At 42.5% G+C, this 19,181-nt stretch overlaps 1 protein-coding gene across 1 annotated transcript; it reads right to left on the minus strand.

Moving 5' to 3' along the window:
• Positions 1–305: 305 nt before the first annotated feature.
• Positions 306–16,965, minus strand: acvr1ba (activin A receptor type 1Ba). Its single transcript, XM_083895762.1, has 9 exons — positions 16,840–16,965; positions 7,389–7,625; positions 7,020–7,283; positions 6,506–6,736; positions 6,039–6,206; positions 5,769–5,925; positions 4,273–4,397; positions 4,018–4,148; positions 306–2,714 (listed from the first exon to the last, which is right to left on the minus strand). Exons 1-9 carry the CDS (start codon positions 16,901–16,903, stop codon positions 2,589–2,591), a joined length of 1,503 nt encoding a protein of 500 aa, XP_083751888.1. The 5' UTR covers positions 16,904–16,965; the 3' UTR covers positions 306–2,588.
• Between the last annotated feature and the right edge of the window lie 2,216 nt (positions 16,966–19,181).

A 19,181-nucleotide genomic window follows, 5' to 3' on the forward strand; every position in this document is an offset into this window, starting at 1 on the left:
CATTACAACACTGGTCAATTGGAGCCTAATGTCAAAACGGAAATTGAAAACCTTTTCCTTTCACGTTCACCACCTAACTGCAGTAGCTTCACAACACCACCAGGGGGCCTCCGCTCTCACTTATTTGACTCAGCGCTGTACATCTTCAGCATGAACACGAAAGATCACATCTTGAATGTCCCAGGTAAGAAAAAGAGGAATTTATTGTTTTATCATCTATATACATTTTTTTCCAACTAATTCTGAAAAGATTTTGAACAACATGATTTCTGAAAACCTTGAAGTATTACATACAATGAACAGGATGTCTGATGGTCACATACCCATGGCAACAAACCAAACATGGACAGGGTGTTTTTTTTTTTTTTTTGACAATTTCGCTTCAACTGACAGCAGTCTGTCTGTCTCACATCTCCTCCTCCTCTGCTGAACATCTACCCATGTTTACAATAGCAGCAACATGTCTGGGCTACACAGGCAACAACCTGAACAAAATTAAAAAAAAAAAACAGGTAGGAGGAGGGGAAGTTAATTTACCTCAGAGTTGAGGACCCAGTGTTTGAGACAGCATGCAAAATGGTTACTCACAGGACATGGATTTTAGGTCAAGTGATGGATTAAACCAACATTAACTGAAGTCCATGAGGACGTAACAGTGCACAGCCCAATGGTGACAGAATGTCAGTGTTAATACTCAGTGTGTGTGGGGTTGTGGCCACTACTACTCACAGCTGCAGGCAACAAAGTAGAAGGAAAAACATGCACTTTTACTTTACAGCGTGTCAAGTCCTTTAAGTAAAACGTCTCGACTACTTCATACTGTATGTGTCAACAGTCGTCAAAACGCCAGAATAAAAAAGAATCCGCTCCTTGATATTCCAGTGTAAATGAGAAGGAGATGCATTACTGAGCTCCGACAAGAACTCAAAAAAAACAAAATGAACTGGGATCAGTAGTACCACCAAACTGCCATGAGGGGGAGCAAGTGAAAAACAAATTCCAGCAGGTGACACAGACTATTTCCTGGCACAGTTGGAAACCATGCAGACAGATCACAGTAAAGACTTCTGAAAGTACCATTCAAGCAAAAAAACAACAACATATCACACTGGTGCTTGTGGTATAAAAGGAACAAATGCATGTTTTTTTTATATATATACAAATCATATGTACCCATCAGTAGTGTCTAATGTCAAAAAGGAAAAAAAACACACTCATGATATCTTTACATAAAACACAAAATATATCCGAAAAACAACTAAACTAAAGTCATTGCCTTTTTCATACGCTTCTTATTTGCTCAGTTTTCATGATGTCATTAGCGTTCACCCGCGGGGTTATGGCTACGTCCACCCCAACGTCCGCTGAAGAAGAAGAATAACAACGGTGAACGTTACATTACCCCCCTACACACACATACACATCTCATCTCACAGTGTTCATCATTATGAAATAAAAAATATAAAATCAACAAATAAATAATAAAAACAAACATCCCAAACATTATTATTATTCCCTGCCACATTTCAAACACCAGGACGGGACCAACGTCCCTGACGAGGCGAGGTCTCACACGTCACGTGATGAGGAAGCTCCAGTTACATTTCCGTCTGTGGGGTCTGCTTTCCCCCCCCGACGTAGCCGCTCGTGCCGCGCTCGGCTAAAACTGCGGTTGATATAAGAGCACGTACGAGTGTCTTAGGCTACATCCACACTATGAATACTTAATCTGTGTCCAAAGCAGACACTGAAGCACCATATCAGAAATAATCTGCAACCCATAATCTGCAACACACCAGAGAATCTGACCATTCAGGTGTAAACAGGAAGCAGAATTTCTCTGCAGTTGTTTGCTTAGAGTAAAAAAACCATGAGGATTTCTGTTATGAGAGTGTAATTATTGTCTTTTGTGTGTGTGTGTGGCGTTTGACATAAATGCAGTAGTGTGGATGTAGCCACAGAAACAACGAGTCCCCTAACACACACTCAACAGAACACGTGCGTTATTTAAAAAAAAAAAAAAAAACTTAAAAACCTGCAACATGCTCGACTCTTCAGGACAAGGTTAGTCCATGTCATGGGAAAGTTTCAGAGAGGTAAAAACAAAAAAAGAAGAAGAGAAAAAAAATCAATCCCATCACTGTACAATAGAAATAATTCCTGCCATGGTTAATGGAAAACACAAAAGGTCAAGTGAGATGATATTAACAGTGGTAGTGCTGTGGTGTTGTGGCCCATGGAGAAGGAAGGGAGGGAAGGGATGGGGTCAAAGGGCACGGGAAGGAAACACAAGGGTCGAAAGGCAGGAGGGGTAAATGTTCTGGGGGTGGGTGGGGGCAGGGGATTCTCAGTAGTTTTGGCTAAAAAGGTGAGGTAGGCCTTGTCACAACTTGGGAGTGTGGCTTTAAAACTGGCAGGGTTTTGTCTTTGCAGTCCGTCTTTAGTGTTCGTTTCCTATAGGAGTGTTTGGGGTCTGGCTGTGCGTCTCCAGAGCGCCGTCTCCAGAGCGCCGTCTCCAGAGCGTCGTCTCCAGAGCGTCGTCTCCAGAGCGTCGTCTCCCTCCTCCACCTCCACCGGTCACCTGGCGCTCACATTTTGACGTCCTCCTCCACGCTGAGCTGAGACAGAGTCTTTTTGATGCGCAGGGCGGTGAGCCTGGCCGCTCCGTTGGCGTACCAGCACTCCCTCATGATCTTCCCCATCACACGCAGCGACTGCACGAGAAAGGACAGAGATGCGAGTTAGTCTTCAACCTGTGTGGCGACTAACAGTGATGGACATTATGAGACCACCACCTACTGTAATGTTAAAGCCACAGCTGCTCTAAATCAACAGCACTGCTAACTATCAGTATGTAGAAGCTCTTTAACCTACTTTAAAATACTCTTTTTTGTTATCCATTCATTTAAAAAATTGACAGTTTTACATCAAGAAACTGAAAAAGCACATTATTATTTCTTAATTAAGATGAACAGAGACATTGGTGTTCGTGGTTGAACGTTATGCTTGATTTATTTTCAGTTTTTGTTATTTGACAAACAAATAAGAACATTTTTAGTTTTAAAACAGGTCTAATACATTGGTGAAGCTCTGTATATGATGACAATGCATCATTAAATAAATATGCTGTCATTCTGAAAAACAAAGTTAAAGGAGACAACCGCAAATAAACTTCAGTGCCAACGTACTATGTGTGAGAAGATTAACAATTTGAGCTTTTATAGCACATTAATGGTGAGAAAACCCCAATTTTCTTCACATGGAATATTCCGATTCCTTACCTAACCCTTAAAGGTGCCATATGTAAGAATGTGGCCAAAAACGGTTACGACATTCAAATTAAAAATACCGAGGTCTTTTAGGTTTCGTGTTCTGACGTAACTGGCAACACGTGGTTGCTCGGCAGCTGAGACTCTACTGACTGCAATGATTGGTAGACGACCGTAAATGGCTCCACATGCCAAAACATGATTTCAAAACATAAACATCATTTGCAGTCTGCAAAATATTTTTTTTTAATGCAAATATTTTGTCTGTACTGTTGTTGTTGGCGAGTTCAGTTTGTTATATGAATATTATTCCTGAGTCTCTGTGACATATTAGGAGGTTTTTATGGCCAGTTGCTTTAGATTTATTACATAATGCACCTTTAACTGATGGACAGTTATTTTATTTATAACTTTATTATTTATTCAAGTTACTTGAAATTTCTGTCATGTAAAAAGTCATCTCTAGTCAAGCCAAAGTCATTACTTGAGAGAACACAACTAGTATAAGTTGTGGTATAAAAATTAACATGTGGATTTAAATATATCTCAGTGAATATTTGTGTTGTTTGTAATCAACAGACGTATAAAGCTGTTATAGGAAAACGCGTGTGAATGCACACTTCTGTTACGCTGTTCGTTTCCTGACACGCCTGCCTTCATATACAGCCAGTTCACCTATGTTTAGAACCCCCCCCCCTCCCTCCCATGTGCAGATGTTAGTTTTTCATGTATACAGAGTGTGAAATACCTCGTAGCTCTGCCACCAGTTGGGCACGTTGGGCCTCAGTTTCTGGTCACACACCACCTTCCTCATCTCCTCTATGGAGGGATCTGATGGGACAAGGTCGTAGTAGGGCAGCTGGTACTCCTCGTGAATACCTGCATATGGAGAAACCTTCTCAGTCCGTGCTTTCATGCTTCCGTTTATTCTGACCGACACATTCACACATTCACACATTTGCATTTGCCTCTGTTGGTTGGCTTTCTTGAACGGTGGTCTTACCTCCAGCATTGCAGCGGCGCGCAATTTCCCAGTAGACCAGGCCCAGCGCGTAAATGTCAGCACACTTGAAGGAATCAAAGTGTTTCATGTTGATGGTTTCGTCCAGAACCTCTGGAGCCATATACCTGAAGCGGACGCAAAGAGTTAGAGATAGAAACCAGTGACTCAGTGGTCATACTTAGTTATTCTAAAAAGGTTTACGTCACGATTCTTTAACAGGTGCAACCTTCTCTCTGCACTTATGGAAGTCAGAGACATCACAGATAGGACACTTTTTTTTTGGTGAAAAATAATTTAATAATAAGTCATGAGGACAGATGCAGCTCCCCATAGGCACATTAACAAAGAGTTGACTGTATGCTGGTGAGTTAGACAGGATTTTCACGTCACTTGTGTGAAATATTTATGTTTTTCTTCATTCACGATTAACACACTAATAAAGATTCACCACAATTCATCTCTTGTAAGCGCTTTTAATCCTGATAAGTTATAATATAGTATATTGTCCCATCACTTATCTCAGTTTTAGGTCATACTGAAATTATTTTTTTCTTCTCCATTTTCTAGCACTCGACCCGACAGCAGCTTGGCGCTAAAGTTTAAATAAAAGTTTCCAGACGTAAACAGAAGTAAATAATGCATTTGTTTTTGTTTTCAGTCTGAGAAACTGTCCTCATTAAAGTTTTACAGCAGCAGGTTGGTGCTGCATGTAGGACAAACTACAAACCACGATCATTGTAGTTCTGAAACATGACAATACAAAGGTATCAAGGACAGAATTATATGGAGCAGTGTTTCTCAATCCTGGTCCTCAAGGACCCACTTGCCCTGCATGTTTTAGAAGTTTTCCACTCCAACACACCTTCTCAAATGAATGAATGGCTCGTTATAAGGCTTTTGCAGAGCTGGATGACGAGCTGACCATCTGACCCAGGTGTGTTAGAGCAGGGACGACATCTAAAACATGCAGAGCAAGTGGGTCCTTGAGGACCAAGGCAACTCGTCTCTTTACTGGCTGCATTCAAGACGGCAGGTGTATTATAAGATGGTGGATAACTGTTGAGCCCTGGGATACAAAGACAGTCAGCGATAAGATAAATGGAGAGCATTTTACTGCATTCAAAGTGAGAGTAGAGGACTTGTATATGGGAATGCACCAGCCAAGGATTCTGCTTGTGTAGTGATCACTTTATATCTGGTACAAAACCCAATGCCAACTTTAATATGTTGTTTCTTGTGATAAGGAAAGTATTATCAGGGAGTTGAAGATGTCAAGATACTGCAGGTCTGGACTTTTACGCCACATCAGCATTCTAAGGGTCAGATATAATCAGTCTGTCAAGCTTTAAGTGGATTTAAAGTGTTCAGTCAATTCCAACAGCTTGAGAGAGGCAACAGTGTGGTTCCTTTTTCCTGCCACCACGGTAGTGTAAACAAATTGAATCACGCAACTACATTTGTGTGCTAATGTATAAATGGGTTATGGAAACATTTACCTCTTAGTGCCCACACGCTGGTTCGGTGCTATATCGATTGTGTCTGTGATGGACTCGTGGCGGACGGCCAGGCCGAGGTCAGCTATGGCACACACGTTGTTCTTCTTAACCAGGATATTTTTAGACTTGAGGTCACGGTGAGCGATACCAGGCTTACCTGCAGGAGGACAGACAGCACATGATTACACCTCAGCCTCAAGAGCTCAGCAGAATCAGCACATGCCAGTGTAAGTGGGCACACCGTCCTTTAACATGTCAACTTGGTCTCACCCTGAGTGCCGAGGATCTCCATGTGCAGGTGAGCCAGGCCGCTGGCTGCTGACAGTGCAAGTTTGATCATGCCCTCGATGGTGACAGAGTAGCGGTTCAGGTAATCGAAAAGAGAGCCGTGCTCGTGATAGTCCGACACGAGCCACAGCTGAGTCCATGTGCCGTTATCTGACAGAGAAACGACAGCAAAATGAGTCAGAAAACATGCAGGTTTAGGTTTATTCATTTCAACTAAATTCATACCAAGAAATAGCCTTGTAATAAGGGAAAATTTGTTTTATAATAGCAGGCACAAGAAAGGCAAATGCATGTGTTATATTTCAAAATATGCCACCTGTCTGTAAATTCAATCACTTCAATCCTTGAAAACACAACATTAAAGTTCAACTGTTGTCAAGGACTTCAAGCCGTACCAACCCTGTGGCCTTTTATTTTTCTTTCAATGCCAAAAATGTTGAGGTTCTTACCTTTATTATCTGCAGCAATGAATCCGAGGATGTTTTCATGTCGTAGCATGATCGTCTGGTAGATCTCTGCCTCTCTGAACCAGGAGCGCTCCTCTCTGGACGAGAAGATTTTCACCGCCACGTCTCCTCCTCGCCACTTCCCTCTCCACACTTCACCAAACCGACCCTTTCCTATTATCTCCTGCAGCACAATAGTCCTGGCCACCGTCCGCTGCACAAACAGTGGCAATCCTGCAAGAGGCAGTAGAGAGAAAGAGAGATGTACTTTAGATACTGTTCCACATAGGCTTGTTTTATAGATGAGTGGTGGTGGAAACACCCTGAGCAGATTCTAGGTCAGGATTATTTCACTGGTATTGCAGCAGAGTTAATTGCTCAGTTGTGTATTTATAGAACGACTTATGGAAGAGTGTTTCACTTACTGCTTTTGCTGACAAGACAGTGCAATTTATATATATATATATATATAAAAAAACACAAATACTTTTACATTCAGTAGTCAACAGGAACTGACCTGAGCCAGATCCAGAGGTGGACATGTCATAGATGAGGTCTTGCAGGGTTTTGTCCTTGGCCAAGTACAGATGGTCACAGGAGGGGTCCTCGACCTCCAGCCTCTGCCTGTGGCTGTAGGCCCTCTGGTGATACTGGAAGAGGAACACGCCAACCATCAAAAGCACACATAAGAGAAACACTGGGCCTGCGATGACCGCCACCAGCTCCACTGGCCCCCACGCACTCCCTTGGCCTGCCCAGTCACTCCCTGCCTTGGTTGGAACTAGGAAAGAAGGCAAACAATACAAAGACATTCAGATATGATCAAAATTAAAGTTCAACTGTCTGATAAACCGAAGGTAGTCGGATGACAGTGATGAAGCCTCACCTGGGACTTTCAGATCAATACTGTTGCAGTAATCTACATAGCAGCAATGCGTGTTGAGCAGTCCTTCAGCACTCAGACAGTAGAAAGGCTGTCCAGGTGGGACCAGGTTGTCCCGGGTGATACAGATGCGTACATGTTGCTGCTTCCCCTGGTTGTAGTATGTTGAGGCCATGCAGGCGCCATCTGTCTCGCACTCATAACCAGTCTTCTCACAGTTTGTGCAGTTACAACGCAGAGCTGCAAGAAACAACAGGAAACAGATGAGTAAATAATTTTTTTTTTTTTTTTATCTATGTCAATTTTTCCTTCTGTCCAGCAGAGGGCAAACTAACCACACAGGTTTAAACTAGGGTGTAATAAAGAGTGTAGTGTCCCATTCAGCTGTAGGCATTTTGTCTCATGCAGACACAGAGCATGTTCAGCAGCAGCAGACAGACAGCCTTGATGGCCCTGAAACCAGATCCTTCACTGCAGATGAACCCAAACACGGGGTGGAGATGAACCTGCCCAGTGGGACAGACAAAGTGAAATCCAACAAGGAGAGAAGGCTCCTGCCAAATCCCTAATGCAGCATTCTGCTCCATGCCTCGTTCCCGTCTTTTTTTCACACCAGCACAGAGAGCTGCCACTGTTAAAGCTAATGAGACAGGAGTTTTATTAAACACAGCACACTCCTGCTTGGGGACCTATTAAAGCTGACGGAATGGAACTCCTGCCACTGCTGTAATAAAATGACGACGGTCCGCCTGCACACTCAAATTAGGTCAGTGCCAGAACGTCCGCACAAATATGTCGCATCTAAAACAAAAGCAGACAACGTTTGGTAAACCCAGAGTGTTAAGAAACTGCAAACTGATTAGGGAGCGAAATGTGATTTTCAGTCAGAGCACGCGTGCTTCTCATTTAGGGTAAGGTCAGCACAAAAGGCCTCCTCCAAGGTTTTCTACTACTAAACATTGAAAAGCAGGAATGGCCAAGGTTAGAATATTATAGGACTGGTTTTCACATGGGAAAGAGGCACAGGGAAGCAGCTAAGCTCAACTGAACGCCAGTTGGTGATAAATGAAAAATTGTCTGACTGACAGGACCGTGAGTGAGGTGTGACGTGCCAAAAGCTGATCTCGGGTCAAAACAAAGGCCGGACCACTCAAGACTAATCGCTGTGGACTTAGTGAAGACAAGACCATTGTACCAAAGATGACAAGAGGAGACACAAAAAACAGGAATTCCAATCCTCGTTCTCCAACAGAAGAAGAGGCTCAGATGTGAATGAACCACTGACGATGTCTGCCCCAAAGGAAAGAAAAGGTGTTAAGAGTAAATTCCCACTAATCCTCTGTATCTTATCCTGAGGGTTTTCTTGACCAGAAGCTCGCAGATCTTGATTTTGTGCCTCTGTCTCTGTCAAGACAGTGATTTTAACACATTGTTGAACAAGCAAAGCTGTCACACGACAAAGCCGTCATTCACAGTATGGTTCAGTTATTTAAAAAAAATGTGTAAATGACTAATACATTGGTTGCACCATCAGCATGTAACATCCAAGTGGACAAAACCACAAACTCTGGTGTAATAGGAGTGGTTTCCATTCAAAGGAACTCTGGGAGGTTGCAATCTGTGTGGCAGCATATTTTGTATGTAGTGTCTATGCTGATGTGTCTATGCTTGTTCAATGATTGGTAACTGGAAATGTGGAACACTTGAAGCAGTGTTTCAGTAATATTTCTCATCTGTTTGGTGTTTGCTTGCGTGCGTGTGTGTGTTGCTTTCCAGGAGGTGAGCGGGAAAGTGGCAGGAACTCTTGGCAGAGATTCTAAATTCAGTGAAGTTCGCATGCAGATGGAATTTCCTGCAGATTACAGAGGTGAAGCAGGCTGGGCCTGATAAAAAAAGAGAGAAAAACAAGCCCTGTGCAACATCACACCAACCTACAGCACTAATGGAGCAAATGTTTTAGCCATATTAAAACAAAACTGTCAGCAACTGCAGAACGTTAAAAAAGCAGGACAATACTGAACATAGAACATATTCAAATAACTGGAATCATGCTGCTCATTTGTAGGTCTGATGGTTCTCATTTTAGTAGATACATCTTTAGCAAATATATAGATCTAAATAAAACCAGATATATTGTACCATAATCTAAATTAGTAATAATAACAAAAAAACATCTTAATGTACCAATATTCCCCCAGTGATCTGGTAGGAAAAGCAAGAAATGAACAAGCGCATCCATCGTGTGTGTGTGTGGTTAGACAGATGGTACACAGACATACAGACAGAAGCCGAGGAAGGAGGAGACCGAACATGGCTGCCTTTTTTGGGTCCACCATAGATGGTTTGTGGTCTACCAAGAGTTTGGTTTATGGCAAGTCTTCTGAGACAGTTTGATCTAGCCAATGACACGTAAATATTGAAAAAACACTGAACCGCAAGTCATTTCCAGTTTTCTTCTTGCCCACGATGAAACAGCAGACATGATGAATGGCACCAAACTAGCCATTTTGTGCAAGAGATCACTGTGGAGTTGGAGGAAAGCTTTCTTTGTAAAGCATGCGTGTCGCAAGGTTATACTGGCCTTGGCCTGTTCATTCTGAGCCTTTACAGATGTGAGAGCTCCAGGTGTGAATACACAGAGGACTCATTTAAAGTCTGATTTGGATGTGGCCACATTGTTTTGGCACAGTCAATTGAGTTGTGTCCGTGGACACATTGAAGCACCACCTGTTCAATTCTAATTCTAATTCTTTGCATATGGGTGGAAATGATCTGTCAGTCACTTAAAATGCATCTGGACAGTTTCTAATGCCAGTTGTGAAATGAAGTAGCCGTGTCTGATTGGATCAGCCAAGACACATGTTAATGCCGGATATGAACAGAGCCACCGCACGTATTACTCAACTCCAGAGGTACAAAAGCATCTGAACATGCTGGCAAGTTTGAAATTCCCTACAGGCATTTGAAGAAAGGTCTCGGGGGGAATTAAAGTGAACAAAGGGAATTACCAATGTGTGCAACACATTAAATGTGGGACCAGCTGACCAGCTCCAATGAGCTACAACACAAATCACTGAACTCAAAGATGCTCAAATTCTATAAACTTTATTTCGAGAGGAATTTCTCATCCTAGATGGGTCAGGCACTAAGTTTTGAGACCCTTTTTCCCAGACTTCTTTAAACTGAAGCTTACAAATACACCGCTCTGTTCAAAACTCAATGGTTGGGAGTTGTAGTAGTAGTAAAAATCAGTTCCAGTCATTGCATCGGAGATTGGTGTAATATATGTATTCCATAATGTATTATTGCCCGAGGTATGGGTCTTAGAAAACTGTAATTATAGGAGAAGTTTCCTCCGTGCAAACAAGGAGACTATGGGTAACAAGTTGGAAAAAATGTACAACAGAATGAGGTATTCCATTTTTTGATAACAAATTCAAGAAATTCATTATATTGAGGCAAATCCAACACCATCTTACAAACCAACTGAGGTCACAAATTTGACCACACTGACAGTGTGAACCCATGACTTCAAAAAATAAGGAGGTACCAACTACGGTTTTAGTTTGTTTAAAGAAACGTCTTCGTTCACACCGTGTGTTCGGCCATTAAATCAGACAGATAATGTCAGTGCAAGTACTCCTGACCCACTTTACCAAAACGGTGTTTGCTCTGAATATCACTACATTTAGAGCAGAAGTGTTAAAAAGCAAGAGTAGGAATAATATCAAGCCTAACTACACATGGATCCGAGTGGAGGCTCAGTGTATGTGGTTTTTGAGTGAACTCTGCTCTTGTATCCACATAATTGGTGGTCTTTACACTGGTCCTTTGTGTAGAGATTAAGACGACATGAGGAGGGATTGGACTGGCCCTGCATGAACAAAGAGTAGAGTTGAGTGGGGGAGCACACTCCTGCATGGAGCTGTGAGGGGGGATGGGTGGTACGCAAGGGACAGACTAGACCGAGGTGAACAGTAACAACCCCAATGTATGGGGGCTGTGCTGGACCAGACAGGAAGGGGGCCGGTCCCAAATTGCACAGGACAATACATAGAGGAGGGGGCAGTGGGGGTAACGAATGGGACTTGCAGAGCCCCCCAGCTGTGAGTGAGGTCTGCCCAAGTGGCCAGCTGCGACCATCATTAAAACCCAGTCTAGACTTTGACTTGTGGAAAGGGGTAAATAACAGGAAAAGGGATCAGTGAAGGAAAAAGGGGAGAACACCATGAAAAAAGTTACTCCTTGGAGCTAGTGTGTGAAGTTCCTATCATTCCGTTCGTGTTGAGACAGGAAATAGCAGACATGGTGAGGAGAGGATTAATAAAACATTGTTGTCATAACCGGCATCGTCTTAACTTGGACCCAACGAAAAACCGCAGCATAGTCCCATTCCAAACAGCTTCACACTTTAACCATGATGACAGTGTTTAGTGCAGAAGTGTCCGTGTTGTTCAGACTTACTTGTGCAGAACAACCTTGTCAAAACAGAGTTTAGCATTATAGCATGGTAAGTCTGGGGAAAACACAATAGACTGCGCAGCAGAGGGCAGTGGGTTAACATTAACCCAGGAGTTTCCTGGGGGCTACGTGACACAGACGGAGAGAGTCGTTGCGTGCATGCATGTGTGCGGGTCTGGGATCAGAGCACCATTACCAAAATGCACTAGCTGAAATTAGATCCATACAGATACCAGACTGGGAGCTGATCAAGACAAGCAGACGCCAGCAGACAGTGTGAGTGCAACATACACATACAGGCGAGCACACACGCACACGCCACTACTGTGTCCTAATCAATGCTAGGGGAAGGAGGAAAGTCATTACCTTTGTCTGCATCTGAGGGTCAGATTACTGATCTGATTCTTAAGTGAGGTCTCTGGGGCTCAGGCTGCTTCGACTATCTCTACCAACCACCTCCCTCTAGGCTACATCACATCCTGTGTCTGTCTGGTTTCTTCTTAATATTGGGTGATATGGCCAATAAGGTTATTATGATAAAAAACTGTTCCAAGTCAGCCGATATCAGTAATTGCTGTGATAAATGTCATATAAAAATAAAGATTGAATTTTGCTCCCAAGTTTGACCTTCCTTATGGGTAGAAAACACACAATTAATGATGTGTTAAAACTCGGTTTATACAATGCATGTGGTGGATTTCTGTTATAATGCAATTAAAGAAAATCATATTGGGATAATTATCATGAGTGAATTATTGCCCAATCGATGTCTCTCTGTCTGTCTTTGTCGTTTCCGTCTCTACCGTCTTAGTGCAAAACCACACAACCGTAAGCACAGGCTCACTTCAGACTTCCTGCTGAAGCTGGCGGTCAAATTTCCGTACCAGTCAATGCTGCCTGCCTCTTTAGTGACCTAGTATGTTGCAGTACTGTGAGCCAAAGCATTGGCCATGTGACTTGAGCTTTAAGGCTTTTATCTCTATTAGCAGACTAAAGATTTATTATATTACAGTGCTGCCTCCATTTTATTCTGACGGTCAACTGTCAAACCACAACAATGTTTTGGCAGTGAAATAAATAAACAAGGAAATACAACATTTGACTTGGATGGTGCATAGCTCTTTGTGTGGGCTTTAATGGTTAAAGCAAAAAGGAGTGTCAAAAAATGTTTGCATAAAGGGCATATGCAGATAACGATGACGCCAAACAACTGGTTATCATCCTCATCAAAATAGTCCAGCCTCAACACTGTTGATATTGGAAATACAAAGGGACTATGACAAAGGGTATAGTCACAACAAAACAGAAATTCCACTTAATACTTTCAAAGAGACTTTTCAGAAAGAAAATTCAACTTGGCTCATAGAGGCCTGAGAGAAGAAACGATATAGACGGTGTGCACTTCTACAACTGGTTATTTGATACACTTACGCACTACGTTCCCCAAACACAAATATTCTTACCAACCACATCAATCAAAGCAAACTGTTGTCAGGAACTACTGGAGAAAACTTGACAAGCAGACTGCACACACACAATCCAGCAGAAAATAAGGAGAGCAGGTCTACATTCCAACAGCAGACAAAAAAAAACCCTCTACAAAGAGATGTCTGGGGGACTGGTGTCAAATTTTGTCCTATAGACATGAAACTGCATAGCTACAGTCTGTCTGAGTGCACCATGACAATAACAACTCTATCATCAAGAACAATTAAGGTATGGCAAGATTTTGTTGTAGAATCAGCACATACAGTTACATATGCTAAAAAAAATGCTTTCAACAAAAAGAAAGAGCTGTGTGTAGAATTAAGGAGAAGTGGCCTGGCTCTGTGGCAGAAATAATCCCTTGTGGTCCAACATCAGTAATAGTGGAGCTGGGTCAGTCTGAGGTTATACTGTCTGCTGCAGCAATTAGGGGCTCTGTGCCTGTGGGCTTACAAAGGTCATTAACAACCGTGGTCATTATGGAGGGAAAACTAGACCACCTCAGACCGGACCCTGCCAGACTTGGTACCACATTATAGAACCTGTTTGCAAACACAAATTGTTGAGGAGGAGGTTCAAGTAAGTAATTTGACATTTTATTAAAAGGTGTGGGCGCAACTGCATTTGATCATGATTTGGCTGCAGGGATCCAGCTGCATAAACATCCATCTATTGAGAACAGGCCTCAACAACTGCTAGAACTTACGAAAAAAACAAAACAACTCTGTGCTTTAGGTCCGCTGGAAATACCACCTCCATATACATACACCTTTGAACCTAATAAATTTCAACCTTACCCGTACATTCCCATGGCTCTGATCCATTGGGCAGGTGTATACATGTTGTGATTTGACTAGACCACACTTCCTCCACCAGAACCTTTGAATTTTGACATTAAAACAGCATATGTATCAGAGGCAGGACGTTGACTTTTACAGTAACTGGTCTGATTAACATAGAAGCACAACCAAGTATGACAAGACTGGCAGGACTGGTGACATTTTCATATGTGGCAGGGCTGATACAAGTGAACATACAGTACTGAGAGTTCAAGAATCCGCAAGAGGTCCTGCTTTAACCTAGAAACAAACAAACTATCTAACACAAAAAACTTATTCGGTGGAGTGAGTGAAAGCAGAAGTGGGACCAGAGATAACAAAGTACAGATCAAATACTGATAAAGAACCAGGTCTTTTATGTGAGATAAACAGAGACTGAAGTGAGTGTGAAGAAAAAAGAAAGAGAAGGACGCACCCTACCTCACGGCAGTGTGGCTATCAGTGCCCATATCACATTGCTACTGGGTTCAATACAACCAAGCAAACTGCTTTAATGCCTCCAACCCCACTGACTTCTAAAACAATTGAAGTCCACAACATGGTATATTCAATAAACCTGTGGATTCTCACACAACCCTGGAATATGCTCTCAAACAGCTACTTTCAAGTTTGTCTGGTTTCAGCCACTGCATGGTGTAATCCATTATGAAGTGTGAAACCATTCCTCCAGGCAGACTTGTGGGCCCCTTATGTGACAGACCCCGCCAGCTGGACAAACCCATCATCACCCCTGTCTGATGAGGCCACAAACACACACACACACACTCCCCTCACACATGACTGTTAATGTTGGAATAACCCAGTCAAACAAACCAGCCAGTCAGGTGTGATTACTTTCCCTGCATGCCTCACAGGATGAAATGATTGACTGGTAAACTGCACCCCTATCTAAAGTAAGCAGGGACGACACATTTGTGCAATTCTTGAAAGGATGACTCAACGGTTTAAAGCACAACATGCACTTTACACGACAATGAAGGCAAAGTGTTTATCCGGACAATCACAACGGAGTTGTGTCACTTTATAACACAGTTTATCTGCGGGTGGCAGAACAGTAAGAACAAAATACAAGACCTGTGTTAAGTGTTGTAACATAAAAGGCACAAAATGAGGTCGGGATGGGACAATATATTATTTTAATAAAAATCACTCAAAATCAGTTGATTTTTCAATTTTTGGGATCGTTTTCACATTTTAAATCTTAAAATTCCACACAGTGTTTATCTGCTTCCTCTGTGACCAATGTAAAAACGCATGGTCAGAGGGATAATACATAATTTCATCACGCAGTATGATACAAAACATTACTCACAATAAGTGGAGTGTGGTGAAATTCTTTGATTGGGATAATCTTTAAAATTGTGAAACTCTCTCAAAATGCATACGAGTGACTACAACATACTTTTAACATTACATTTTGTAATGGCTAGTTCATTCATTTCCTCTATATCAATACATTTAAGCACAAAGTTGCCATGCACTTTGATAAAAAGCACAATACGTTGATAATGGAATGAATGAATTACCTGAACTGGAATAAGGAAAACGTATTTGTATTTGGAACATGTTTTTGTAACATTGCAACATTGATTTCCTCTGCATCTGTAAGATTTTGTCCTTCTGTGTTCTAATAAACCCTGATATAAACAATGGGCGTTGGAGGTGAGCAGACCCTGCATTAGCAGGGAAAACACTGAGGAGTTGTAGAGCTGGGTATCAGCTGCTCCAGCAAGAGGTTCACATTGAATCAGCCCAATAACTGGCGCCGCAAAGGGACCCCACTTGCCACATTTCCATCACAATGAACCCAGACTTCAACTCTGACTTCTGTCTGGGATGGCTGAATGCACGGCTGTTGTCGCCCTATGCCAGCATTCAATTTCTGTTGGGGGCCGCTAAGGAGTCTTTTCACTCCTTACAAATGGATAGCAATGGAGGAGCTGCCAGTATTTACTCTTAAAAAACACATTTTATGCACACAGTCGACTGGGCCTTCATTCAGAGACTCCTTTCTGCTCTCTCCACAGCGCAGAGCAGCGCTTACAGCCTGTGTGCAGACAGTAACTAACCACACTGCACACAGTTCACCAGCCAGCTATCACTGCACAGTGCTAGCACCAACACATGAGCAAAACACATCAAACAACACTGTCTGGTAAATACAAACAACACAACAACCACCTAGAGGTGAATTAAAAAACATCGAGAGCACCGTGTGGTCTAACGCCAACCATTTTAATGTGTCAACACGCCATTATACGACGATTTTATACCATTATTGTAAAAAAAAATATACAAAAAAAACAAGTACAATGTGCAATATTTAACTTTACACACTTCATTACCCAGAGAGCTAGCACACGTTAGCTTCCGAACACACAGTCCCACCATGTTGTTGTTGTTGTGGTGGTTTCGCTACTTGCTACTTCGGGAACAAGCCATTAACGCGTCGCGTTTTGCCACACGACAAATAAAAATCACAACAAACAACACGCGAACAGTGTGACTTTGAGGTCGACGCTAGCTACAGACACGGTTAGCCAAATCCCCCCCAGCACAGCACAGGGCGCCATGGCGATGAGCGACAACAGGCGATGCCCGGTCCAGGAAAACACACATCGAGACAAAAGCCGCCGGAGAGGAGTGGAGCTTTCTCGGGTGAAACTTACCATGACCGACGGCGGATAGCGCGACCAGGGCCAGCAGCGTTAGAACGGTTTGTTTCAAAGCCATTTCTTCAGAATTCCCATCTCTCTGCGACGAAACGCGTCCTGACTTTGTCGTTATCAACACTAGCACGGCTGAAACACAACCACAGTCCGACCGCACACACACACACATACACCACTCCACCACCACACCGCCAGATATTCACTCACACTCAGACCAGCCAGGCGAGTGACGTGTTTAAAGGGGTGTGTGTGTCTGTGTGTGTGCGCGCGCGGGCATGAGCGAGTGAGTGTGCGTGTGTGTGCGCGCGCGCCTGTGAGTGTGTGTATTTCGAACCTCGTCTGGCATAAACACTGATGGAGACCAAAACCTGGTCCTAATAAAGCAGAAACCCGTTTCTAAGTGTACACATTCAAACACACACACATATATGTATAAACACAGGCCTTGTCAGGACAACTGGTCCGTGTGGGGACCGATATACTGTCTTAATAAAATCTCTATTTTTCAAAATAATGTTGCAAAAATAAAAACAAAACAAAAAAGAAAGAAAGAAAGAAAGAAAAGGAGTGGAAATAATCAATTCACACTCTTGCTGTTTTCATCCCATGTGATTCAGTTATTTATGACTAAGTCATTTTCCTGGTCTAGAGAGCTGAGCCATGTTAAGTTGACTTGTTTTTCCCCCTCCATCTGTTTATTGGTTGGAAAACAAAGCATGAAACATGCTCTGCGTCCAATTTCAGCTGCCAACATTACCACAGGTTTGATCGATGAATTCAGACTTTCTAATTCTCATTCATTCATTCATTCATTCATTCAAAAATTTATTTGTGGACGTTCCAGTGTTGTAATGTGACACAGTACAAATACTTTGATACTGTACTTACAGTACAAAATTCACATATCTGTACTTTGTTATTTATATTTTGAGCAACATGTACTTTTACTCCACTACATTTCCTCTAACTATCTTTGTTACTTGTCACTACCAAACAAAATCAGAAGAAGAGTTGATAATGGTTTTTTTACACTATATATTTGCCATTCAGCCATTCAACATGGGGTTAAGCGTCTTGCTCAAGGACACATTATAGACGGGCAGGGCCAGGAATCCCACAACCTTCAACTGGAAGGTTTTTTTTGCTCTTCCACTGAGCTACCATTGCGTAATCCTTACTCCTCACTTTTTTCAAAAATACATTTACTTCTAAAACTTAACTTCATTTTATATCAGAAAATAAATGACTGTTGATACTTAAGTGCAGTAAATGTCATATACTTAGACCAACGTCGTTTTCTGGTAAGATTACTTGTGCTTTTACTCAAGTATCCCTTTAAGGTACTTTATAGAAGACTGTTTGGAACAAACCTGCTCTGACCATCCATCCTCCTCTTGCACAAACACTCCACATACAGATAGTCTCTTTTCACAAGGAAGATAAATCAGATAACTGATAACGTCTCGTTGGGCCAGTGTGCAGATGCATGACTCTAATTTAAACTTTGCTGCACTAACTTCACCTGGGTTGACTGAGAACTTTCACAGACAATTAGGCTACAGATCATTTCTAAGTGTTCCTTAGAAGTCAGGCAAACTGAGGATAAAAACCAATATGATTATAGCCAACGGGACAGACCTCATCTTTTATCATGGCTGTAGGTTACAAGGCAACAGAGGAACAGATTGAAATGATAGGTCTCACATGCATTCCTGGTAACTATGGGCCTTTCGGTGTGTGTCCTTTATTTAGATGGTTTCTTTTTGTTTGCTGTTGTTGTTGTTGTTCTGGTTTATCTTAGATTACACAGCAGCCCATGCTCTACATTTTAAGACAGTTCCATCCACCGGCAGGTTTTAGTGAGAACGTTTCCAAAAGTGTTTTGGCTCAGCTTCATTTGCAGGATCTTTCTCTCAGCTGGATACCCAGACGACATACTCCTCCAACATTTCCAGCTGTCATGGATTGAGAGTGTAGCTCAGGATGAAGTATAGTCAGGCTGTAACCAGGTTCTTTGGGGACTTGTCCGGCCCCCCTGACCCCCCCCTGCTTTTATCACCTGTCCTTTTTGCCAGAACTCTCACAGATCTTTCTCTGAGCCGGGCTGTGTCTGCATACTCTCTCCTCTGCGGCTTTATATCTGTCCATTATCAGGCCTGTCCAATTTATCTCCCTTATTTCTCCAGTGCACGTCGTCCGCTGAACAAATCCGTCTGTCTCTATCGAGCCATTTGGAATGATCCCACTGTGAAAATGAATACACAGAGGAGGGAAACAGAGGGAGAAGTGAGATGGGCTTCGGCACTAACAGACAGGGGGTTTTGGCCTCTGATACTTGA

Source organism: Microchirus variegatus (assembly GCF_963457635.1).
Source record: "Microchirus variegatus genome assembly, chromosome: 9".
In the NCBI taxonomy this organism is placed as follows: Eukaryota; Metazoa; Chordata; class Actinopteri; order Pleuronectiformes; family Soleidae; genus Microchirus; species Microchirus variegatus.